This window comes from Psammomys obesus, unplaced genomic scaffold (assembly GCF_907164565.1).
Source record: "Psammomys obesus unplaced genomic scaffold, mPsaObe1.curated_primary_1811, whole genome shotgun sequence".
NCBI classification, from domain to species: Eukaryota; Metazoa; Chordata; class Mammalia; order Rodentia; family Muridae; genus Psammomys; species Psammomys obesus.
In genome coordinates, this window is record NW_026596046.1 from 21,927,723 (window position 1) to 21,953,687 (window position 25,965).

A 25,965-nucleotide genomic window follows, 5' to 3' on the forward strand; every position below is an offset into this window, starting at 1 on the left:
AGAAATTCTTGGGAAAAACATGGATATGCAATGGGCAGCTATTTTTTATTGGTACTAAAATTTCTGTCTTAAGTTGTAGGAGTAGTTCCTTGTATTTTATGGATACAAGTTGTTTGATAAATGATTCAGGGCTACTTTCTTCCAGGTATTCTCTTTAAAGTCTTTTGAAAAGTAAATGCTGTTAGTGTTTGTAAAGTCCAGTTTTCCAGAGAAGGGTCTAGAGAGCCTCGCCTAACACCAAGTCTCAAGAATCATTAATGTCCCTTTCTGTCCTTAGTAGTTAAAAATTTGCAAAGGTTGGCTCTTTATATTGCCTGTACTGCATATTCTTGATTTGTTGGAGATACACTGTGGCTTACCCCAGACTCCCAGGGGCAGGTGCTTCATGCTGATCAATTACCAAGCTGGTCCAAGGCACTCACTGTTCAGAGCAAAGTCATTTTTTATTGTAATGAAAATTTAAAAGGCAGTTACATTAGTTATACACGTACCCAGTGACTTAATACCTGTTAGTCATACAGAACATTCAAGAAATACAAATGATTTACCCACGGCACAGTTCACATCCATAAGAAGAAAGGCTAAAAGAGATGAGTAAGTGCTTGCTGTTCTTGGAAGCCTGTTTGTGATTTTTTTTTTTTTAAGGATAGATGGTTAGATGACGCAAACTGCTAGGCCCTGGATGGCCTATGAAAAGTTCCATATTTGCTAGAGCCAGTACCCACAAGGCTTTGCAGGCTGCCTGAACAAATCCAGCTAAGGGCACAAGACATGGCATGTCACAAGTGGAAATGTGCCCATCGTGCCCTTGTGAGCTACCTCAAAGCTGTCCCAGATTCTAGGCGATGGAGGACGCCGGCAGCCAGAGCGCTGGTAACTCCTCAGCACGTGAAACTTGGCCAAGTTACTCAGGTATGTATTTGTTTTTGACATTGGTTTCATTATGCTGCCCAGGTAGTTCTTGACCTCCTGAGTTCCTGACCCTTCCTGCTTCAGTCTCTCCAGCGGTGGCACTTCAAGTGAGCATCAGCTTGGTAGGGGAAGGGAGGGTGGACTGACAAGTTAGGACATAGAAGCCTGTGGCCACATATAAAGAGGCTTTTAATCTTGCCTTGTTACTGGTGGTTAGAAAATGGCTTGTTTTTGCTTGTGTGACAGGCCGTAGCTGTCACGAAGCAGGTGAGCTCACCCTGGGAGAGGCTACTGCTCACTGGCTAAACTATGCTGCAGGGGCCCCTCCTGGACCTGCCAGAACTGGAGGGAATGTGGATGTTTGCCAGGTTAACCTAAGGGCCCCACTGTCCTAATTACAGGGGAGGGTGAGTTCCTCAGTGTGGGTTCTATTGCTCATCCAAACTTCACTACCCCTAATAGTCACTTTATAATGCAAGTAAGGGCTGAGCTGAGCACGAGCGTTCATTCTGGCTCATTCACTCCCTGAAACCAAGAGGAAACTAGTCAGGAATGACACAAAGGCAGGGTCCTAGAACCATCCTTGGCTGGCCTGACGGTCTTGGGCCCATTCTCTGGTGCCTCTGTGCCCTTGCCAATGACTCAGGTGGTCCCTGCGTGTCCCTCTCCTGCTCGTTCAGCCTAAGAGAAGCCCGTTGGACTTCAGCATCAAATGAAGTGGTGAGGTACAGAGCTACAGGAAGCCAGCATGCCTTATCCCTTGCTAGGCTGCTAAGCCAGTCACCAGGACAGGTAGCTGGATGGACATTAACTGGAGGACCAGTATCCCGGCTTCCTCAGCAGGGAAAGACATACAAGGGAAGTTCTTTTGCAGGATAATGGTGTTGATTCTGACTCTGGTGTGTTTCAAAAATACTTGGGTGAAAGAAACCTTGTGTGTGTGTGTGTGTGTGTGTGTGTGTGTGTGTGTGTGTGAAATTCTCCATTTCTGGCTTCTCCCCCACTTCCTCCACATGTGGCTTCTAGTCACAACATAGAAGCAGAGGAGCTGTGAAAAGGACCCAGAGTTCAAACCAGCCTGCTGAGCTCCCTAGATAAGACTGTGAGGAAGCAGGAGGCATTTGGTATTGTCTGGCTTGTGGTTGTCCATGAATCCCCCCGTACCCCTGCCTTCCAGGACCAAGGACTAAGTTGGCTATACCTTAAACTTCTTACGAGAGAAAAGACATGAAATGATCTCAAGCAAGAATTCTGTCCTATTTCTTCTGCAGTGCCCTGGACCCAAAGCAGTGTGACAGCTTATGTATTCACCCGTGTCACATATGCAAGAAAAGCCCCCACTTCCCTCCAAAGGCAGTACAACCAAACCCACAGCTCCCACACCTCTGAACGCGCCAGCTAAAGGCCATGGCTGTTTTCATCACCGAACAGCATTCTTTGCTCCTGAAGCTGGCTTTGGTCTTTTTCTCTCTCGTGCTCACCACCTGGGGCCAGCTGCAGGCTTCCGGGGACAAAAACTGTGCCAGGCAGCACACGTAGAAGACTGTTTGGGGTTCTGAGGCTGGGATGAAAGTAAGACTGTTGTCACCATGGAAGGTTCGAAAATGCTTGAGGACCTCTGGGGCCACAGTTTGTCATGGACGGGGATCCCTTAGGGTGGGTTGCTCTAAGGGCATTCTGCTGAGCCAAGTAGAGTTTGCAGCTGAGTTCTGTAAAAGCCCTGGTACTCCCTGGATGCCAGGCAGAGCTGAGAGTCTGAGTGGAGTGGTACACTCCCAGGCCCTTAATCCACATGCTCATTCTACCCTTGGGCAACCTGGAGCCTATTGTACCCCAACTTTCCAGGAGCCAGGCAGCAAGGCAGGGCTCTTCTGAGAGCTTGCACCTCTACAGTTCTAACAAGGGGTCCCTGAAGGGACTCCGGGGTACCCCAGGGCCTGCCTAATAGAGCTTTGTGGCTTCTCTCACATTTGGGCATCAGTGGGCTGATACATGGTGATGAGATACCTGAGATGAGGGTCAATTAAGTGAAGGGAGGTGACAAGCACTTACAGTAGCACATGGGATGTGGGAGGAGCAGGGGACCTTGAAAATGGGGTGGGATCTGAAGCTCTTTAAAATCTGACCAACACAGCGACTCTGGTGTCAGGGGTAAGCCAGATAGAAGCTTGTAGAACAGCGGTTCTCAACCTTCTTAATTCTCCAACCCTTAAATAGAGTTCCTCAGTTCCTCATGTTGTGGTGACCCTCCAACCATAAAGTTATTTTTGTTGCTGTTTCATAAGTGTAATTTTGCTTCTGTTATGAATTGTAATGTAAATACCTAATATACAGGATATCTGATAAGTGACCCCCATGAAAGGGTTGTTTGACCTCCAATGTAACCCGAAGGTTGAGAACTACTGTTCCAGAAGTTAGCTCAGAGTTGTACCTTAAGACCCCTGAGGAATTTGCGACCTTGTACGAGGGTAGCCAGAGCACAGTCCCTGGCCCCTCAGGCCTGGCTGTGTCCCTTCTGAGATACTCCTGGCTCTCCTGCCTGCTGAGGACAGAGGCTGAGCTGGCCCAGGGCACCCTTCACCAGAGTGTGGCTCCACCTTCTCTCCGGGCCTCTGAGCAGAAGGTGTCAGGGGCCCTGCGAGGCAGGGCCTGCTAACCTGCACAGAGGGCCAGGTGTGGCTTCTTGAAGGGGCTGGGCAGAGAAGCAGCTCAGTTCTGCTACACAGCAGCGAGGGTGCAGTGACCTCCATGAAGTCAGGACACTGTCCCTCAGGCCGAGTAAGAGAAGAGTGAATGCTCTCCTAGGTCGCAAGGAGGAAGGACTAGGAACTTTAAGCGGTGGAGGATGTCTGTGAAAGGGGCAGGGGACCAAAGAACTGGCTTACAAAGGGAGCAGCAACCTAGCCCTGACTTCTGGGGACAGTGCTGGAGGGCTGGCTGTCAGCCCAGCTTCCAGGCCCCAGTCACCCTCTCCTTTGAAATGCAGCTGAGTGGGGACGGCTTCTCACTCTCACTGGCCACACACACCAACACGCCACAGTACATCTACCAAGTCACAACTTTGATTCTCACTGTATAAAGCACACTTGACCTCAGGCTATCAAGGACAGCGCATGGTAGGGGCCTCACATCCTGTGCTCCTGCCCCAGCACAGAATGCACAGGTTACCGCCTCTCACTCTGACCCAAAGCCTCCAGGCAGCAGCTGTGAAAAAGCAGAAAGACATCCAGCTTCTGCGCCAGGCAGACCTGCTGGTGCTGCCAGCCATTGTGGATGCCAAGCACACACTTGATGGGTGCAAACTGTCCATTAAGAGATTATTCACAATGAAATTTAAGGAACCTGCAGGTCCCCTTCCGAGCACACAGATAAAATACAATAAATACAAAGATCCCAAAGCCAAGAAGCCAGGCTGTGGGGTAGAGCCAGGTGATGCCATGTCCAGGGAGGATGGGGAGTAAGAAGGACTTCTGGGGTCCTGCAGCAGGGCAAGCAGGGTGAGGGGGGGGCCTTTGAACATGGGCATCTATGCCATGACAAGGATAGTGCCTGGGCAGCAGGAGCCTGGCTTTGCCTGGAGCTACTCAGAAAATGGAGGGAACATTCCCAGGTCAGCAAAGTCCTCGATGTTATAGTTGGCAGTCCCCTGCGTCGGGTCCCCTGGCATGGGCAGCATGTCCTGGAGAGGAGAGGAACAGAAAGCCCCAGGCGTCAGCGGCCTCACCCAGAGCCTGCCCTTGTCCCGGAGTCCAGCCTGCCACCGATTCCCACGGCCATCTCTAGTGAGCAAGTGTTCCTTTGCAGTTTGGTGTAGAGAGCTCTCTTCAGGGGTCCTTCAACACCTGACCCTCCCCACACCCAGGAACTGTTCTCCTGGGAGTGTCATGCTGAACATAAACCCCACTAGGACACTTCTGAAGCTATTCCAGGCCTGTGGATGGAAAGAGGCCAGCTGGGCAAGTGAGCCTGGACAGCCATGTGGCTGCCAACCAAGCAGGAGCCTGAGCATATGAGCCTGGGAACAGTGGCTGGTCAGGGTGGTGCCACCCCAGAATGAAGGGTCAGTTACTTTATCTAGTCCTAGTTTGCTAGACCTTGAACTTCCTGTTCTAAAAACTTCGAGGGACTTCCAATTCTTTAGGGCAAAAGTCCCACTGTTCACTGTGCTTTGTGCAATTCCCAGCCCATGTGATAATGGTGGAAAAAGAATTCTGTGGACAAAAGTGCTTGGGAAACAAGGCACGCTTTCCTACCTCCTAGAAATCCATGCCTCACTGGTTTAATAAAGGCTCTGATAAATCCTGCAAGAAAGACACTGAATAACTCGCTTTAATTGGTCTTTCACAGTTATTTGACCAAGAATTCTTTTTATCAGGGCGACCTTAAAGGCGCACAGTTAGAAAATTGTGCCTTTCAGGGCTGCTCTATGTGATGAACAATGGGGTAAGGGCTGGTGCTTACAGTGAGAGGAAGGAAGAAATCCATAGGGAGGCCTGGGAAAGGCACTTCCCTCTACTGGGAAGGAAATAAAACCATGTGGACCCATGAGTGATTCCTAGCTCTATATATGGGTCTGCACAAATGACATTTGACCTAGTTGGAGTGAAGCATGTGTATGTATGTGTGTGTGTGTGTGTGTGTGTGTGTGTGTGAACAGAGCATTGAGCCTTGAGGAGGAAGAGTGTGGCCCGAGCCTCCTACACCTTGGCTCTTGCCTGGAGCCTTCCTCTACAGGGCAGGCAGCACTCTGGGGACCCCACAGAGGAGCCTGGGCTGCTGCTCAAAGACTGGGTGGGCAGATCCACCTCCAGGTGAGGGGAGCCAATGGGCACTTATAGAATTCCAGCAAAAACTGGGAGGCTGAGTCCTATATGATAGGAGGACCATGTCCTTGTCATCAGCACAGTGAGGTTGGTGTGTGCTAGGAACTGGAAATGGCAAGGCATGTCTCTAGTAGCGGAGGTCTGGAAGCAGCCTGGGACCCTCCACCTACAGAGTTGAGCCCTGACCCAGCTGACACGGGCTGATGGGAGTCCCTCCTCCTGGTTGCCATAGTGGGGAGGAGACAGGTGGAGGCAAGCAAGTCCCTGCATACTTGCAAGGCTTAGAGGATGTGTATAGTGCCCATGGCGAGCCCTGAGGGTCTTGAGCTCTTAGGGGGGCATGGATCCTGCCCCACAGTGAACCCCCTACCATCTTTGGCTCCATACATTCCTCCTGGGCAACTCTGGGCTGTGGGTCAGAATGCAGCCTTTCCTGTGTGGGCGCTGCTGAAAAGCTGATGGCCCCTGTGCCTCCTGCGTACCTGCAGGCTTTGACTGGGCAGGGCAGAACCTTCTGTTTGTGGGCTCCCCATGTTGCAGGCTGGGCGGGCTCTCTTGCTGGTTACCGGGCAGGGCAGGCGGAGGTGCAGAAAGGGGCATAAGGAAGCAGAGAAGGCGCAGGTACCTACACCTACGAGAAGGCGCTGCTCGCTGGATTTACCTGGAACACTTCAGTCTGGCCAGGCTGCTGGTGGGAGTGCTGCTCACCGCTCTGCTGCCCGTGGTGCTGGCTCTGCCACTGAGACCAGACCTCCGAGGGCCGGCCCTGGAACTGCCCGCCACTCTGTCCGCTCTCAGCTGAAACATCCAACGCACAGGATACTTTAAAAATCATCATGTGTAAAAATACCACAATTTCTGTATCCATTCCTTCATTGAGGGACATCTGGGTTGTTTCCAGCTTCTGGCTATTACAAATAAAGCTGCTACAAACATGGTTGAACAAATGTCTTTGTTGTGTACCTCAGCAAATTTTGGGTATATGCCTAGGAGTGGTATAGTTGGATCTTGAGGAAGCGTTATTCCTAATTGTCTGAGAAAGCACCAGATTGACTTCCAAAGTGGTTGTACAGGTTTACATTCCCACCAGCAATGGAGGAGGGTTCCCCTTTCTCCACAACCTCTCCAGCATGTGTTGTCACTTGAGTTATTCATCTTAGCCATTCTGATGGGTGTAAGGTGAAATCTTAGGGTCGTTTTGATTTGCATCTCCCTGATTGCTAAGGATGTTGAGCATTTCTTTAAGTGTTTCTTTGCCATTCTATGTTCCTTTACAGAGAATTCTCTGTTTAGCTCCGTACCCCATTTTTTAATTGGATTACTTGATTTATTGCTTTTTAACTTTTTTACACAATGGAATACTACTCAGCAATCAAAAAGGAGGAAATCATGAAATTTGCAGGCAAATGGTGGGATCTAGAAAAGATCATTCCGAGTGAGGTATCCCAGAAGGAGAAAGACACTCATGGTATATACTCACTCATATAGTCCTATAAGATATGATAGGCATGGTGAAATCTATACACCTAAAGAAGTTAAACAAGAAAGAGGACCCAGGGTAAGATGACCAATCCTCACTTAGAAAGACAAATGGGAGGTGCATTGGATGTAGGAGAAAACAAGTAACAGGAGAGAAGCCTACTGCAGAGAGCCTCTGAAAGACTCTACCTAGCAGTGTATCAAAGCAGATACTAAGACTCATAACCAAACCTTCGGCAGAGTGCAGGGAATCATATGAAAGAAAGGGGGGGGGTTGTATGATGTGGAAAGGATAGGAGCTCCACAAGGACCAAATATATCTGGGCACAGGGTTTTTTCTGAGACTGACACTCCACCAAGGACCATGTATGGATATAACCTAGAACCTCTGCTTGGATGTAGCCCGTGGTAGCTCAGTAACCAATTGGTTTCCCATAGTAAGGAGAACAGGGACTATTTCTGACAGGAACTCAATGGCAGGCTCTTTGACCTCCCCACCCCCCAAGGGAGGAGCAGTCCTGCTAGTCCTCCACAGAGGAGGACTTTGCATCCAGTCCTGAAGATACCTGATAAAACAGGATCAGATGAAAGGGGAGGAAGTCCTCCTCAATCAGTGGACTTGGAAAGGGGCAGGGAGGAGATGAGGGAGGGAGGGAGGGTTTGGGAAGGAATGAAGGATGAGGATACAGCTGGAATACAGAGTTAATAAAATGTAACTAGTAATAATAATAATAAATGTATATTAAAAATAATCAATCAATCAATCAATCAATTAATCATCATGTGGCTCTGGGAACCTAAGACGTGTGGACCTGCTTGTCTCATTCTGTCATTTCTCCATGCTAGTGCTTGTTGAGGGCTCTACACTCCTGAAAGGCACGTCCCATCCAAACGGGCCTCTGCCCTTTCTGACAGAGAATGAGCTGAGTGGAGAAGAATGGAGAAAGCAGTGTTCGAGTGCCTGGCCAGGAGGAACAGCTTTTTCTGGAGTGTGCCTGTCAGGTAACTTGTGCTTCAATCCTCAGAGCCCTCCATGCCCCTTGTGGCTGCTCATGTTGGCCTCAAAACAGAAAACAGGAGGAACGAAAATTTTGCCCAAATTATTTTTAGGACTTAACTAAAGAGGATCGTGTGTGTGTGTGTGTGTGTGTGTGTGTGTGTGTGTGTGTGTGTGCGCGCGCGCGCACACGTGCTCGCATGCATATGGGTAGTAAAGTACATATGCATGTGAAGTACGGAAGACAAGCTCAGGCGCTGCTCCTCACAACTGGAGCAGCCACCTCCTCGCCTGCTCACAGCCTACAGCCACGGCTCCCCTCTCACTTCCCATCTCTCCCTCACTGAGTCCAGCACAAGGCCTTGCTCAGTCCCTGCTCCCTCAGTTTCACATCTCACCACACTGCCTTTCCTTCAAGCTCAGCATCCCACTGTCACCCACACCCAGACCCATAGGGCTCTGCCTCTGCCCTCCTGCCTACTACAGACAGCCGTAGTACTACTACTGCATCCTTGGATGCAGCTTCTATCTGCTCCTCTTCAGGTCTCTCTTCATGTCTCGGTAACCCTAACCCTCTCATTCTACTCACTTGCTGGTGCTGCGTTACCACAGTCGAACGCTTTCCTTTTCCTGGTGCCCCCGTGTTCTTTCTTTTATAAATAAATAGAATTTATCAACCTGTGCATGTATGGTGCGTGCGTGGAGGTCAGTGCTCGTCTTCCACTGTGGGTTCTGGGAATCTTCACACTCAGGTTCTCAGGCTTGTGCAGCGAGCCTTCTTCCCACTGGGCCATCCCACTGGCCCTGCCACTGTGGTCCCTGGGCTGGCCCTGCTCCAGCATTTTCTTGGTTATCTCATGGTCCCAAGGAAATGTGACCACAGGACCTAGCGTCAGTTCTTCCTGTGGCCACTGTGCCACCTGTTAGATGGTGTTCTTCACACTAAACCGGCATCGAAAGTAGAGTCACTAAGGTCAACTGTCCTATGTCAGCTGGACCAGGCTGTCTGAGACGGTGTCTGGTAGATACATGGCTTCAGTAAGTGCTTAAAGAAGGGAGGGGAGAAGGAGGGGATGACATAGGAAGGAGAGAGAAAAAGGAGGCAGGAGGATGAGATAAAGGCAGGAGAAAAGGGAAAGAAGAGGAAGAGAGGATGGAGAGGGGGGAAGTGAGGGAAAGAAGAGGGGGGATGAGGAAGAAGAGTAAGATGGGAGGATGTGGGCATGCTGTATTAATCCTCTTCACCACTGAGGCCTCCATGTTCCACTGATGTGTGATGTTTCCTCAGCTGCACCTCAGGGGTACTCAGAGGTAGAGGGAAAGAAGGGGGAGAGGACTGCACCTCAGGGGTACTCAGAGGTAGAGTGAAGGGAGGGGGAGAGGACTGAAGAAGATGAGCTGAATATTCATATCTGGGGGTGCATGCCTCTATTAATTACAGATAATACATTTCAAGGAAAAATCAATTAACTATGCTGCTGTTAGGAATGGCATAAAACACTGAAGGATGAAAATGACAGTATTTTGAAGCAGTGACAACTGTGTGCTACACATTAAGCTTGTTTTGGGTACCCTATTTTAATTCACTTCCAAATCTAAGAGATGAGTCCATTACCCATATTTTTCAGATAAGGAAGTTGAGGGCTCAATAATATCAACAGAGTTGTCCTGTCCATTTATTACATACACCTGGAGGTTGAACCTAGATCCTCCTGACATGGAGTCTGCATGCACTCATTTGATAAACACAGCTAAAGTCAAAGACATCGAGCGGTGATGGGGACCGAATCAGTCTGCTGAGGCTGGCAAAGAGTTCAGAGGTCAATACAGTTGAGTGTTCTTCTAAGGGAAGCACAGACTACCATGGGGCATAACAGCTGGTCCCACCTAATCTGACTCTTCCTGGAGAAAGAGCCTGTGGTGCCTGAGCTGAAGAGGGAAGGTGCAAGCCATGGGAAGGGAGACTTATGGGGCTGCTGAAGGTGTTTTTGTTTGTCCTGAACTGGACTGGTAATGTTTTAAACTACAAAATGAATATGACCTTCACTATGACCTCTCCTGGCTAAGAGAGCATTGTGTGCCCTTTGTTTGAACCCAACCAATCTGCAGATGATCAGCAGGGGCTACATGTGGCCTGTTCCTAAGGTATACTTAAAACTCCTTTCTGGACTAACCCAGGGGTCCCCAGCATCTTTATTAGGTCATTGTTCCAAAAGCCATGAGTTCAGTTAAAAGCCATAAGCTAGATTCCAGTCACACTGCCACCCATTTCCAGTTTCCAGCATTTTCAGATACTGCAGCCTTGTATAGATGGATATGTTTCCTGCTAGGTCAGATGTCTAGGGTAACTGAACTATTCCTCCCATCTGGGGCAGCTGAGGACTTACAGACCCTAGGGCAGTTTCTGGTCTTAAGGGACAGAGGCAAGGCTGGCATCATCCATCTTTTTTTTTAGCTGAAATTTAATGATATACTTCATTCTTGCCCACTATCATTTTTCCTGGGAGGTGGCACTGAGTGGAAATTGCCTTAAGATTCCTGTGAAACCCTATGCAGACGTTCAGTAAGTTCAGCGCTGCTGGGTTTAGCTTAATGGTTCTTGGTGAGGGGAACTGCTGGCACTTCTCATTCTCACAAACAGCGGGATGCAGGCGGATAAACACACAAGAGCCTGATAAACATCCTTAGTAAACAGACATCCCACTCCAGTGGGGATTAGACCAACCCATCAGCAGTGTAAAAGCTGAGGAATCCTGCTGCGTAAAGTCAATGTGCCCTGATGGAGGCAGCTGCTTCTTACCTAGCCTACTGAGCACATCAGACAAGGACCAGAAACTTTTTGACTCCTTTGGAAGGGAGGTCACCTTTCAATATGTATTAATAGGGTCAGATATGTCTATAATACCTCAAAATTTGTAGGTTAAAAGTGCAGGCTCTTCTCCCCCCCCTTCTATTTGTGCATCTCATTCGTCAGTGGAAGAAGCGTCAGATGTTTTCGGAATGATAAATTCCATTTTCCTTCAGCCTCCACTCAGCCTGGACTGGGTGGGGCATGCGGGGGTGGGGAGGGAGGGGATTTCCTGTCTTTGCAAAAGAAGCTTGCCCAGGGCACACTCATGTCTTCTGCTGTGGTCTGATTTGATCTGTTTTCACCTGTCTGGACTTGTGTCACCATGACTGAGTTGGTGGAGCTACCTCAGCCTAAAATTGAAAAACCAATGCTAAATGCAAGACGCGAGCACGCTGGTGCTTGCCAAGCCACCGTCTCTGGAAGCATGCTGCTATGCAATGCAGGCCATATACAAGCCACAGTGAAGGAAGGGAGGGAGGCAGAGAACGCCTGCATGCTTTAGCATCTGAAACTATCCTTTCTGAGCAAACTGTGGGTTTGGCTTCTTACATGTCTACAAGAAATATTATACACCGATGACCACATTAAGATGGAGAGATTAACCAGTTTGGGGATTTAAGTTGTATATTCCCTGACACTTACCAACCTATTTTGTCTGCGCTCTAAATTCAGCTTTCATTGCCTATCTTTGAGATACTGAACTGGCCTCAGTTTCTTTCTGCTTGTGCCAGTGGGTGCAGAGACCTACCAAGATTAGTTAGCCTTTCCCTCATGCTGTACATAATAAACATGTTAAGTTTTGGGTTGCTGCGTAGTAGGTGCACTCTGTCAGAGTGAACACAGGTCACTGGATCCTAGCTTTCCTGTATGCGTGTCTCTGTGTCTGTCCTTCCTGTCTCTCACTACCCCAGTCATGTTTCCTGGTACAAGTCATGATAGAATTGGCACAATTGGGCCTGTCAGTTGTCTGACCAGGATCACCCCCTGCCCAGTTGATTCTTCTGGGGACATGGCCAAGGAGATTGGAGGAATAATTATGCCCTCAATGAGATAATTCAACTACACCCTCTAGAAGCCCCTCTCTTAATGCAGTTGCTTATAGACCTTTACTGTTAAGCCTGCCTGACTTTCTAAGTTCTAACTCAAGAAATGTAATTCGTCCTTTCTTCTTTGAATACCATCCAAACATCTAAACATGCTTGAACCGATACTCTGAACGTTCTCAATGTTTCTCTGAAGACCCTGCTTGTAGGCCTCCATTACTGACATCAGCCAAAAGGCATGGCCTTCTTCCTTCTCTCTTTTCTTGAGAGATGCCAGGATTTATGTCTTGTGTGTTCTACTGTTTTTCTCTAAAACTCCAATAAAATTATTCTCAAGCTTCCTTCTGTGTCAGATCTTAAATAATTTTATGAAGGAGACTAAGAACCTACAAAAAGGGAACGTAGATTCTCCAGTACATGTGGTGAGCACAAACAGACTTTGAAGTCATTCCACTGGGGACAATATCGGTGACCATATTCCAGGATATTTCAGGTTAAGCTCCTTCTGGTGACCAGTGGTTACTCTCTGGCTTAGATTCCTTTTGGAAAGATTTGACCTCGAGGGTTATCTTTCCATCTTGCCCTTTGGTATTCTACCTTCATAGGAAAAACAAGTCTCTCCTTCCTTCCTCTCCCAGGCTCTCCCATGAGGATAAGGGCCAGACATGAAGGGCACATGTAATGTCTTTCTCTCTTGGATTGTTTCCCCATAGGTCTGTGGCCAATGGTCACATGGTGAAATGTAAATGACACTAAGTTTAACTTCCCTTTTCTCCCCAGCACCAGGATTATCCCTTGTATTACAACTGTCATTCCCTAGGAGACAGAGAGGTCACAGACTGAAAGGAAGAGATAAATCAACCAGCAGAAATGGGCCCACAGACCCCTCACCAAAATAGAGGGCACTGATACTTCCTTGGACCATGTGTGCCATGCTCTCAGCCAATGCCCTCAGGAAGTTGCTTTTCCAATGGATGTAGGTTTCACATAAAGGCTGACGAAACTTCAAATCAGAGTTAACTGTTTTTTAACAACATGGTTTCTGAGGAACTCCAGTGTTTGCCAACACAGACGGTCCCAGGGCCTCTGGTCTCAGCCCACACCATCCTCATGTGGAACCAGGGCATCCGTGTTCTACAACACTTTCTTCCTACCGGCTCTTTCATGTGCTACCGAAGTAGTAACACAGATGCATGCTGGGCATGTTTCTCCCTCCAGGTCTTTCATGGGTTTTTGCTCCTCCAGCAGCTTATAAAGCCAAGGGAAATGAAAGCAAGATCCAGGTGACATCTTTTGGTGTTCCTGGTTAAAATTAGATCTCTTTTTGGTAAGGTGTGGACTCCCCCACCATCAATTGAGACCATAATGCCCTCTACTGTTTTTCTGCCTACAACTTTCTTCTATGCAAGTAATTCTGTGTCAGTGTCCAGGATCCGTCCAATGTTTATGATTATACATCTCAGGTCACTGACTCTTATTTTACATGTTGTTCTGTTTCCTGTCACATCTCTGCTAACCTAATTCAGGCGCTTTTTAAATTAAGAAAAAAAAAATGTGGTTAAAGCTTGATCCTCACCAATCAAGACAACTTGTAGGTCATGACCCTCAATGGCTGGGAAACCATTCATGCTGACTTAGGTATGCCCAGAACTGGGAAAAGCGTGCTATCCCAATTCCCAGATTTGGGCTTTGGTTCTCACCAACCAAATTAACTCATGCCGTATAGGATATCAGCAGAACTTATATGGCTCAAACAAGATCATGCATTTGCATAGCTGCCTAATGGGACTCACCTTGGGAGGCAGCTGTCAAGACTGGTCCATACCTCATCTGTGAAATCATGAATCCTATGAGGACTAGTGTCCTCATGGTGAATGAGCATATTCTATTCTGAACTGTTCCCACCACAGGTACAGGACATCTGTGTGATCAGCCAAGATGTAATATGGCAAGAGCCATGTGACTTCTCACGTGGTGGTAACCATGTGACTAGGACCCCTAATGCAGCTAGGTCCTTCAAGGACCTACATAGCCCCAAATGTTTCTGTGGCACAGGCATTCATTCATATATCTTGCTCTCTGCCCCCTCAACCCCTCCCCATTTCTTTCTTCTTTTCACCTTCCTGGATGCCTGCCAGGATCATGGAAACTAAAGACCCTGATAGGTTTCCCACATGGTACTGTGCTTCCCTAGCATCCTAGCAGGATAATTTTCTCAAAGACCTAACACTATCCTGATGCTTCCTGGGTGGGAAAAGAGGGATATAAGGCAAATGTTGACTCTATTCCCAGCAGGGCTCATCTTTAAATTCTGCTCACTCCTGATGTCCCCAAGCTTACTTCCTTTTTCTGCTCCCTCTAAAGAGAAAATCTTGTGGAGTCAGAATTTTGAAGTCTAGGATTTCATCTCACTAGGATAGAGAGTAAGAGCAGATAGGAATAAGAACAAGTAAAAGAGTAAGAATGAGATAGGTACCGTCTCTGTCCAAAAACTAAATAAATGTCTAACCCCATAGCTGCAAAGTATAACGTGAAGCAGGCTGGGACTAAGTGTCCTTTCTCCTCTCAGGACTCCGGTGCAATTCACATTTGTAGCACTATAGTAATGTTCTCAGCTCCTCTCTGTTCATTTACTGTTGATAGTCCTGTCCTGTTGATAGTGGGTATGAAGACAATTCCTCAGGCAGAAAGAAATTCCCTTGAGAATTATATCCAAGGTGCGGGGAAACTTTGTCTGCTTATACTTTTTTACCTCTAATGGCAATTTAAGGCAAAGAAAACCAAAGCCTTTTATATAGGCAAGTTTCTTCTCTGAACCTACTAACCTACTAGCTCAGTTTTCCTTCCTTCCTTCCTTCCTTCCTTCCTTCCTTCCTTCCTTCCTTCCTTCCTTCCTTCCTTCCTTCCTTCCTCAAGAGTCCTTATTCTGCAAAGGTAAAAAAAGAAACACTTCAGAGTTGCTCACCACAGGAACTTGCATTCATCATTTATGACTTAATTCTGAGAGAGACTATACAGGTAGTTGGCTTAAACTCTGGCAGGTTAATGTTAACTCTCAAAGGCATTTGGGACACAAATCAGTGTCCCTGGTCCTTTGGGGGCTATACTCAGACACATTTAAAAGTGATTGGTGGAGGTGTCAGAGGATTGAGGTTATTTTGAGTAGGCAAGGGGACACTCCTTTTTTTTTTTTTTTCACTCCAGAGGGTCTAAAACTTCTCTGGGTCTACTTAGGACCACCACAGAAAATTTGCCTTCAGTTTCCCTGACTACACTTTCTTTGACGCAGCCTTGAGAATTAAAGTAAGGTTAGACCTGGGCATCTAAAAAGAGAGAGGGGGCTAATATTTTACAGTAATACCACCTGGCCCCATTACAGGATCAGCAAACAAAAAATAGATAAAATAATAGATAAAAACTGACACTATCATTTGCATAGCTGGACCCATTTTGCTGGGATCAAGGAAAATGGTCTAAAGTATCTACGTACAGGCAGACTTCATGGCTGTCAGGATAGGAGACAAGAGAAAGAAAGGAAGAAAGGAAAAAGGGAGGGAGGGAGGGAAGGAGGGAGGAAGGCGGGGAGGAGGAAGGAAACCCAATGTCCCTGCAATGCTGCAAGGTACTGTTGTCAGTTTCCCCAAGGTTATATATATGGTGCCCCGGGATGCCCACAGGCAGGGTTAAGCTCGGTGTTCACTGTAGTATGCACATTGCACTGTCTGCTTTAACTGTTTCATGCTTCCTTAATAATTAATGAAACTGACCATTAATGGAGACTGCTCTATTCTCCTCTACTTTCTCCTGCACCCCATGAGGTTGACAGTAACCGCTTCCCCCGGGTCCTTTTTCTAATCATACACTTTTTCCTCTGACCTTGACCAAGGTTGCTCCCCCTTCCCCAGTAGGACTCTGCTTCTTGAAGCCCTGGGCATCAGAGGCTGAGGACTCTGGGAGCAGGGACCCATAGCCACCTTCTCAAGACACCATTTTCTGCTGAGGTAACTTTCCTTAGCCCTGGAGGCCCTGCAGCCTCCTGGGATGGTGGCCCCTCCCTTCCAGCTGGCTCCGACCTTCTCTCCTCCTCAGCTTCTCAGCTCTGTTTCCATTGATTTTCTCCCCTGGTAATTTTCACAGGCAGACTCTCAAGCATGTGGTTCCTGCATCCTGTTCTACAACAGGCTTCTGGAGTCCCTGTGTGATGCCTTGAGGGTAGGGTCACATCACATTCCTCAGTTCCCTAACTTCTCTGCCTTCCCTTCCCTTCCACACCTTTCCAAAAGAGTTCTCACCCTTCTCATTATCACAAACCAAAGGACACATTGGCAGATGCCCCTTTCGCCTATTTCTATTCCCTGAGGAATGGGTCCAAAGGGATAGGAAGCACAGGGCAGTGAACAGAGGGGCATAGCCTTGATCCCTTCTTGCCTCCACCACCGATCCAGTAGGATTCAGCGGTTCTCAATCTGAGGGCCACAATCCCTTTGTGGGTAGAAAGACCCTTTCACAGAGGTCACCTAAGAAAACAGAAATATCTACGTTATGATTCATAATAGTAACAAAATTGCACTTATGAAATAGCAGCAAAAATAATTTTACGGTTGAGAATCACCACAACATGGGGTACTGTACTAAAGGGTTACAGCATTAAGAGGGTTGAAACCACAGCATTAGGAGGACTTGGGGCTTCCATTGTCTCGTCGAAATAGGAATAAGAACGATCTCTCCCGTATGGTTAGGTAAACTCGAAGTAAACCCAAACATATGAAACACCCAGTGGAAGCCTCCTGGGCGGTGTTCAGTGAGTACCTAGTAATATACAAGCTCCTGACATACTTACCCCCTAGCAACACACAGCAGAACTGGTTGAGTTGGAAGTCACAATGTGTGACCCTGTTGTTGGTCATCAGAGTTGGACAATGGCCTCTATCTAGGATCCTACCTCCATTACACTTTAGAACCTAGCCATTACTTCATAGAGAGTGACCAACCAAATGCAGACAGTAAAGCGACTGGACTGCTGGGACAGGGAGGAGCCTGCCCGCCTGTCTTGTCATGATCACATGATACTCCTAAGTCCTCCCAGAGGTACAAGCTGTCTTGCTCTTGAAGACCTTCCTGGCCCTGTAAAAGTGATCATTCTTCCTGTCTCTAGGGCTTCCATGAATATGTCTGGCTGTTGAACTCTTGGTGTTCCCTGTGTCTATCTCTGCCTAAATCTTTGACTGTGCCTCTGGCCTGAGCCCTTCTTTGGGTCAGGCCAGTCTCTTCCTGTCTCCAGTGCTGGCGCTGGACCTCGCATTTATGAAGGATGGCTGAGAAGTGCCACTGCTCCCAGACAAAGGGAACGTTCCGATACATGAAAGCAGGAAGGGGCACTATCCCTGGGAAGCAGGGGCCTTGTCCTTAGGTTGTAACAGAGCTGAAGGCCTCGCTGACTAAGAAACTTGCAGAGGGGTCTGCACATCTTACATAGTGTCCCAGTAAGGGCATTTAAAAGAATCAATATGTGTGCTACACATAAGTAAGGTTTATGCCTGGAGTACTGTTGGCTCGGAAGGGAACAAACCTGGGGTCTTGGCATATTGTAGCCAAGACCTTGGGTTTTAAGGCAGAAGCATTACTGTCATTGGTGGAAGTGGAGAGAGGTGGGGACAGCTCATAACTACACAGTATGATGGGCTACCGAGGAGCACTTTGCTGTAAGACTGACAGGTGAGCCACTTAAATGGAAGCTTTTAACTTGACAAGTGAAATCAGGAGGTTTAGGCTTGGCTTCCTGCTCACTTGAGGGTGATGGGGCTGCATAGAAAATCTCTGGGTGCCTCTCTCTTGGATGTCACCCAGTGACTGTACCACAAGGACTCTGACAGGAGTGTGACCCTGACCCTGGCAGAGATTCTGGCATTTATCAAATGCACAAAGAGCTACTGGCAGGAGTGTCTGAGACTGAGCCAGAAGACACAGCCATAGCCACGACACCCTTTATGGCCTGAGCCTTTCTCACAGAGCTAGGAAACATTCACATGAGCTAGAAACCATTAGAGTGACAGGTAACATTAAGGATCTAGAATCAACCTAGGAGACAAACCTCTCTCTCTCTCTCTCTCTCTTTCTCTCTCTCTCTCTCTCTCTCTCTCTGTTTACAAGTTAGATTAATGGAGTTGGGAAGACTTACCCTAACTAGGGGCATCACTATTCCATGGTCTAGGAAAACACAAATAAATACAAAGGAAAAAGTAAGCTGAGCACCAGTGCTCACCTCCTGCTTCCTGACTGTAGCTACCATGTGACCCTTTCCCTGTTATGATGGACTGACCCTCTGTGAGCCAAAACAAATCCTTCTCTCCTGAAGTTACCTTTGTCTGGTATTTTGTCACAAAATGAGAAAAAAACAGCAAATATACCCCTCAATATTCAAAAGGGGAACTTTCTGGTTTCACAGACACAACTGTCCATCCCTGGCTTCTCTGGGTTTCTGAATGGAGAATGGAACAATCTTTCACTTCTGGGATTCTAAAGTCTCTGCATTTGGGTTAAACTTGCAATTGGGTCCCATCACAATGCAAGAATGAGGGCTCAGGCGTTGAAATAGCACTGTTGAACCGCAAGGTCAAGGTGCATGCTTCCGTGACTTAGGACACCTGAGGCCCTCTTGATTGTAGCCACATAGGAGAAGAGCTAAGATACTTTACAGCCCTGCCCCATATCCTGAGAGTTTGGGGCCCTAACTTATGTTCTGGAAGTCTTGGGGCTCAGCCCTGGACACATGATGCTCAGAACAGGAATTCTTTTCATTGTTTCCTACCTACCGAACCCTGGAGTCCTGTTGGCAAGACTAGGGTACGCATTTCCGCTTGGCGAGGAGGCAGCTGGGCTGGAGAGAGGACTGTAGGAAGAAGGGTCAGCCGGGTAGGGGTGGCTTGATCCAATCCCGAAGGCGGACGACTGTGTCTTGCTGGGCTACGGTAGGATTTGCTATGGTCAGGACAGAAAGAGGCAGGGCCCACCAGCTTCCCACTGAGCTCCACCCTTGAGGTCCCTTCAGGAGCAGCAGGCCCTGCGTCCCTCACTAGCCTGGGATGAGGCTGGTGTGGGGCGGGGGTAGAGTCCTGGCCCTGGACAATTGGGGTGGAACTGGTTAAAGTTATTCTGAGAACTCCAATGGCCTGGATTTTCTACGTTCAGCTTATGGAGGAGGCCTCTCAGCTGATAAGTCCTTTCCTTCCAGTACCTTCCAGGTAACTAGGAGTGTTGGTTGCATGTTTAGGTATTTACAGGCCCTTTTTGGCATAGTAGTTACGAGTTGCTCTTGCTGGAGAAGCTTTGGGTGCCCAACCTCCTCTTGCTCCCTTTCCCAAGGGGAGGTTGTAAGAAGAAAAGGGTGCCAATCAGACTTGGTGTAAATATTGGACACAGCTCTACAAGCGCCCTGTGGATGACAAGGACTCTTGGCTGTTCTAGGTGGGAGCACTGACTACCCTCAGAGCTGGGAACCTAAACAGCACATGGTAGGTGTTCTGCTACTCTGGGCATCCAGGGCCATGTCTCACGGTCACTCATACCTGCCCTGGGAAGGGTGGACGGCTGCCTGTCCATGCCACTTGGCCCTGGTTCAGCTGCCGGGAGATCTGAGATATGTTCTGGCCCGTTGAGGAGGAAGACTGAATGTCATTCACTCCAGGCACGTGGACCACGGAGGAGCTAGGAGAAGAAAATACATTTATTCCCAGGGAAAATCCTACTTTCTTAAGGCACTGTGGTAAGATCCCATGTTGGCTTGTCTTCCTGCCCTTCTCCTCCTTGTATGCTGCCCAGAGGTCCTTGCTGTTTTCTATTCTCAGCCTATCCCCCACCCCCGCCCCCCACCGGTCTGGCAGCTTTTTGCATTTGCCCGCCACTGCCTTTGCCTGAACAACCGCAGCTCTCTATAAAACATTTCATTCCAAGGAGAGACATGAGCCTCAGAATACAAATCAGACTCCAGGCTACCTGCTCTTTGTGCTCTAGTTAATTTGTCCCTTTGGGGCACTGAGAAAGCTTACAGACTCTGGATGTAGGCTGCAGGCTGTCCGTCTCAACACTGAGACAAACCTGAGAATGGCAGGCGGCTGCGTGTGGCTGCTGGTTTCCCTCTTCCGCCTTCAGACGGATTAACATGGTGTGCCTTTATCTGGCACACGTGGTATGTGTCATGATGGGCAGCTCGCTGCATACCTGGTGAGGATGTTCTGACACTCTACTGCCAGGCCCTTCTTTCAGGAGCTTTTTGGGCTATGTGCAGTGTATGCTCATCCAAGCTGGAAAAGGCTGGAGGGAGCCCTGTGCTTGCTATCTCCCTGGGTCTGTGCTGGGATGGGGGGTGGGGGAGGAGGCAGGAGTATGAATGCATTGAGTGAGGTGGGCTCTGTCTGATTTTACTTTTTTGACAGAGGTAGATTTTTGGGTGGATTTGGAAGGAAAGAGAGTTACAGACCACAATTTCACTAATTGTATTCTAACCTTTTTCTATCTTCTCTAACCCCTTGCAGACTGTAAAGGAAATTCTGTTGTTTAAGCATCATGTCTGTCTTTCTAAATGAGTTTACTTAGCACACTAGCTTCTCTCCTTCTTCCCACAGATGGATGTTTCAGTTCAGAGGATATTTTGTTGTTGTTGTTGATTTTTTTCAAGACAGGGCCTCACTCTAGCTCTGGCTTTCCCGGAACTCATTATGTAGACTAGGCTGGCCTTGAACTCACAGAAATCTGCCTGATTCTGCCTCCCAAGTTCTGGGATAGAAAGCATGAGCCAGCATGCCCTGCCAAGGATATTTTCTTTATTTTTCATTTAGTTTCCTTTTAAAAATCATCTATATTAATTGTGCAATGTATAATTAATTCTGACCTTGAATTCATAGTGTTCTTGCTGCCTCAGAGTCCGGAGCACTGGGATTGCGGGTGTCAGCTACCAAGCCTATCTCCACAGTCATGGATTTCACTGTGGCACTATCGTAGGTACCCATTACACACTTCGCTCACACTACTTCTGCATCTCCCTTTCTTTCAGAAGACATTTTCTGGTCACTGTTCCTCATGGTTCATCTTTAACACATGCCTCAGCCTTCACGGCCCTCCTTAGGATGCTGACCAATGAGAGACAGTGTAACTCTGCCTGGGATCTTTGGAACAAAGTGCTGGCCTTTGTGTCCAGCACTCCCTAGGACCACTGAACACACCTGCCAATGATGGAGGAAATCTGTTCTTAGAACAGCAAGGAAAGGAATTCCTATTCCATGTGGCCAATGTAGTTTCTGGGCACTGGATTTGCTTGTCCAACCCTGTTTCCTGCATGGGCCCTGACACACTGTTCAGAGTTGGGCCAAGTGAAATGTAGGGAAAATGCCACCTTGCTGGGCCTGAGATATGTGAAGCTTCTAGGGAGCTGGAAACATTTGTTGTGACACAGGAAGATGCCTTCCCTGAGGACTGATGGCCTGTCCTCTGGCAGTCTTCCTGGGTTCATGCTTTTATTTCCCAGAAGAAACTTGAGCCAGATCTGGCCCTCAGTGGTGATGTCAAGTTTCCTCAGTAAGCTACCGTATGCTTTGATGCTTATATCTAGGCACCCTGCTGTATCCTTGACGGGCCTTAAGGCAGAGGCTCCAATATGACGGACCATCTTTTCTCTTTGCCCTTTGCCACAGCCTCAGCAAACTAGAGAATAGGGCACTTCTGACTACTTTCCCAACTAGCCCCTACTTGAATCTTGGCTATAGACCATCTCTTTCCCCCTTTCCCTGTAGAACTGCAGAGAGGCTGGTATTGCCTGTGTCTGAGAGTCACTGACAACCAGCGCCTCTGAAGGGGCTGATAGAGCAGCGTCAGGAGTCCAGAGTATCTATCCTGGCTCCAACCCACAGTACGCCTGATTCCCGCTCGGCTCACAGAGCCCATGCTGGCACACAGGTCTTTCCTCCCACCACTCCCTTCCCTGGCACCTACCTGAAGGCCTTGCCCGAGTGCCCGGCAGGGAATGGACTTCCTTGGGAGTAGATCTGCTGACTGCCTGATGCTGAGGCTGAGCTCATCATCTTCTTCTCCGCTAGGAAAGCCATAGGAGTTGTATGTGAAGGTCCCTGTTTTTTCCACAGGCATGAGGGGGCACCCCAGAACAGGGCATGGGCATGGGAACCCAGGAACATAGAACCCACATAGAACAGCCTCCCCACCTTCACCTTTGAATGTCCTTTTTTAAACTTTGACTCCCAGGGTGAACCCAGCCACCTGAAGGCAAGCCCTTGAGTGGGGAAGGCACGACTGCATTCAGTCCTCCAGTTTCACAGGGAAGTACACAATAGAAAATGCGCAAAGAGGTGAGCACCCAGGATAACCTCGGCTGCTTGGCCTTGGACCTCTGCCTGGCCTTTTATATTAGAGATGTCACCTGGGATGCTCTTTGAACTCTTCCCTGCCTCAGTTTTTCCACCTCAAAGAAGATGATAATTGCAGTCTCTGTTTCACAGAGCTGTGGCGAGGATTCTGTTGTTAATATAAGTGAAGTGTTTACCGAGGACAGTGCTGGAAAACAACAAACAGCTTACACATTTGCTTTCACTTGTTAAAAATGAGGAAACTGAGGTAGTGGTTGCCCCAGGTCACGGGACAGCAAGAGAGGTTCCAACTTGAATCCCAGTCAAGTGCCCCTTCCCTGACCTGATCAGCAGGTGCTAAGAAGCACCTCAGACTGACTGACCAGGGCAGCTGGGTGGTGTTGCCTGACTTGCCACCAGGGTCTCAGACTGAGCACCTCGTGAGACAGGAAACCCTAAGACCTAGGCTAGAGCGAGTCACCAAGGCCACTGTTCTGCTACAGAAAGGCGAGAAGGCCTCACCTGCAGAGGTTGAGAGGACCGGGCTCAAGTCAGGCAGGCTGTCTAGATCTCAGAGGAAGGTGGTCTTGGTGGCGATATGAGAAGCAGGAATAAAACGTGAATGGATGCAGCCTCTAGACCGCTGAGCGTCAACTGCACCCCTCCCTTGGTCACATGGTGTGTTACCTGTGGCCCTAGAGCAAAACCATGCCTACACGTCTCACTTATATAATCACCCTCAGGACACGGGAGGAAGGGAATCTGGCCCTGTGGTCTGAGAGCCTGCCCCTCTCTCTAGGGTGGCTCTCCTCAGATGGTTTGGATGCATGGCAGTGACTAGGCAGCACGCATGCTCTTTCGCGCCCAGGGCGGGTGTGAGCAGTAACGGGCTGTTGCTGATCAAGCTCTTGGGCCAGGGTCTGGGAGGCCACACAGGAACCGAATATCATACTCCCATTTCTGTTTGGGTCTCTAAATAAAGTCATTGTCGTATTGCAGCTGTAGGACATCCTAAAGGGACAGGAGTTCAGTTTCCAGTCTAATACAAGGCCTTGAGAGTAGGGCATAAAGAGCAAGACCAGAGTGGTGAGGAGACAAGGTTAAAACTTACAGAGTAAAGACGACTCAGGCCACCTTCTTGTCAATAAACACATTTCCTAGAGGCTGGAGGTATAGCTAGTGGTAGAGCTCTTGCTTAGCTTGTCCATTCTCCAGCACCACACAAAAACAAGTGATAGACAAATCAACTACCACTACAAAAAGCATGACTTTGTGCAAGTAATTTTTTCTCATGTGATTTGCTGGAAAGTAATAAATGTGCCGCTTACATGGTTATATATGCATGTGTGTACATGCAATCATATAGATGTATATTAATGTATGTATATTATTTAGTCTTCTAAATTTTTTCCTGTTTTTTTTTTATTTTTTAATTTTCATCTACCTGATTTGTTAAGAATGAAAGAAGGCATCCTGACTTCCACTTACTTTGCTTTTATCCGTTTCTTCCTGTATTGTGATTATTTTGGCTTTTCTGTGTTTCAGAGTCCATGAGATTTACAGTGAGTTCGGTTCTGTCCTTTCTGACCATTGTCATGTCTTTCTCGGGTGACGCTGCCACTCTCCTTCCATGCTTGGGTGTGACAAGCATTTTCAACACTCACGGAGGGCTTAATAGCTCATCTCCTTTTTTTTTTTTTATTATGTTGAATTTTGACAGCATGCTAACTGGGGATTATCAATCTGCAGTTCTTGAATATCCTGTCAACTTATCAGTCTCGATATTCATGTTTTGTTTTGTTTTGTTTTTTTGCCACTTTTTATTTTTTTTGTTGATTTTCTAAGTTTCAGAGTCAAAACCATCCTCTTTTCCTATAAATTGTTTTCTTAGGTATTTTGTTGCAATGATGAAGCCTGACCAGTGACTTAAGGCATTGTGTAATAGATTAGATGTCGTTTGCTCTGACCCTTTACATTTTAAGCATGAGATGCCGTGGCCTGAGGTTGGGTGTCACAGGTGATCCGGAAGTAAGAGGAAGGACAAAAATACAAGGAATCTGTCCTGACTCCTGTACAGCGTGCTTTTTATGCCTTGTGGCAGTGACACAAACGTCACCTTACCTGCCCTTCTCTCTAGGGTGGCTATCTCCAGGTGGTCTGAAAGCAACTGTACATCCACAACTTCACAGCCTAGCGCTGTCTGCACACTTACATGCACTGATTCCTGCAAACATCTCGGCAAAACGAGGGTCTCTCTCTTGGGAGAAGATTGCATCTGCCTTATCCACAGACTTCCCTGCCTCGTGAACACTGGCAGGTAGATTGGGTACCGGGACCTGTTGGCACATAAAACACAACGGCAATCTATACATAAGGCACATGCTGTCCCCCCACATGGTCCCTCTGGGTGGAAGAGCTAGCATTTCGAGGCTTGACTATTCTTGCAAGGTTGGGAACTTACCCAGGAAGCTCCAAGGCATCTGGGTTGGGGGGTGTGAACTAAGGGTTATAGGAATAACAGCAGTCATGGCGACTGCTTTCCTGTAGATAAACAAGAAAGTACCAACCTACTGTAAACATCAGGAAGAGAATCTAAAGGTTAGTTTGAGAATGAGGGCAGATGTTGACCTACGTCAGGTTCTCTGACGGCCAGCTGTCAGGAGCAGGGACAAAGAGAGAAGGAGAGAAGAGGGAGAGTATGACAGGAAGAGACACATTAAAGCAGGAAAGGCATGGGGACAAAGGTGAGAGATGGCCAGGAAGTCAGACAGCCCACATCCAGAGCCTGCTCTTGCTGGCTTCTGGCCTGTGAGACTGGGGCACACACTGGAATTTCCCTGACCCCTAGAGATGCTCAGTGCTGGATCACCACCTGCTTTTTTACCTGAGTTCTGTGCCTTGTGGCTCCCTTCAGGAAGGAGGAGCCGCAGCAAGACACAGGAAGCTGAACAATTAGCATCCCTGAGGGTGGAGGGATCAGGGTGCCTTGGAATGAGGGGAGGGTGTCAAGTTCTGTGTTGAGTTTAGTTCTCAGTCCTCTAAGTGCCAAACAGAGAAGAATTCCCCAGAAATTCACCTGAGATAAGTCATATGACAGCCCGTCTCGCTGGTGCACCTCCAGTTCGGCCTGCTGCTGTTGGAGCTGCCTGTGAAACCAGAAGTCAGCACAGGTGTGAGGAACAGAAAGGGAGGCAAAAATCGCTGTTCCAAAGTCACGTAGCCCATGCTCAACAGATCGCTAAACGGCTTTCCACTTTTATTTTACTCCAAGTCCTGTGTTTCAGCTTTTGACTCCGACATGAACTGTTGAAAGGTAAAGCGCATGTGTGTTCTGGTGTATGCGCATGTGTGTGTGCACATGAAGACCAGATGTTGGCATCAGGAGCTTCTTCTCAATCGTTATGACAGGATCCTTCATTAAACCCAGAGCTCACCGATTGGCTAGACCGGCTTGCCAAGGAGCTGCAGCCATCCACCTGTCTCCACTCCAGCAGCTCCAGGGTTATGT

The 25,965-nt window shown here is 48.1% G+C and overlaps 1 protein-coding gene across 4 annotated transcripts in view; it reads right to left on the reverse strand.

Annotated features, from left to right (window-relative positions):
- Positions 1-424: 424 nt before the first annotated feature.
- The window catches only part of Arnt2 (aryl hydrocarbon receptor nuclear translocator 2), a 153,340-nt gene continuing 127,799 nt past the window's right edge, over positions 425-25,965 (reverse strand). For all 4 annotated transcript variants that reach the window (XM_055623203.1, XM_055623204.1, XM_055623201.1 and 1 more), the window contains 7 exons: positions 25,534-25,603; positions 24,670-24,793; positions 22,090-22,189; positions 19,671-19,809; positions 18,918-19,068; positions 6,397-6,533; positions 425-4,591 (listed from right to left, as the gene is read on the reverse strand). In XM_055623203.1, the coding sequence (XP_055479178.1) occupies positions 4,493-4,591; positions 6,397-6,533; positions 18,918-19,068; positions 19,671-19,809; positions 22,090-22,189; positions 24,670-24,793; positions 25,534-25,603 (820 nt within the window). In that variant the 3' untranslated portion in view covers positions 425-4,492. The remainder of the gene's footprint in view (positions 4,592-6,396; positions 6,534-18,917; positions 19,069-19,670; positions 19,810-22,089; positions 22,190-24,669; positions 24,794-25,533; positions 25,604-25,965) is intronic.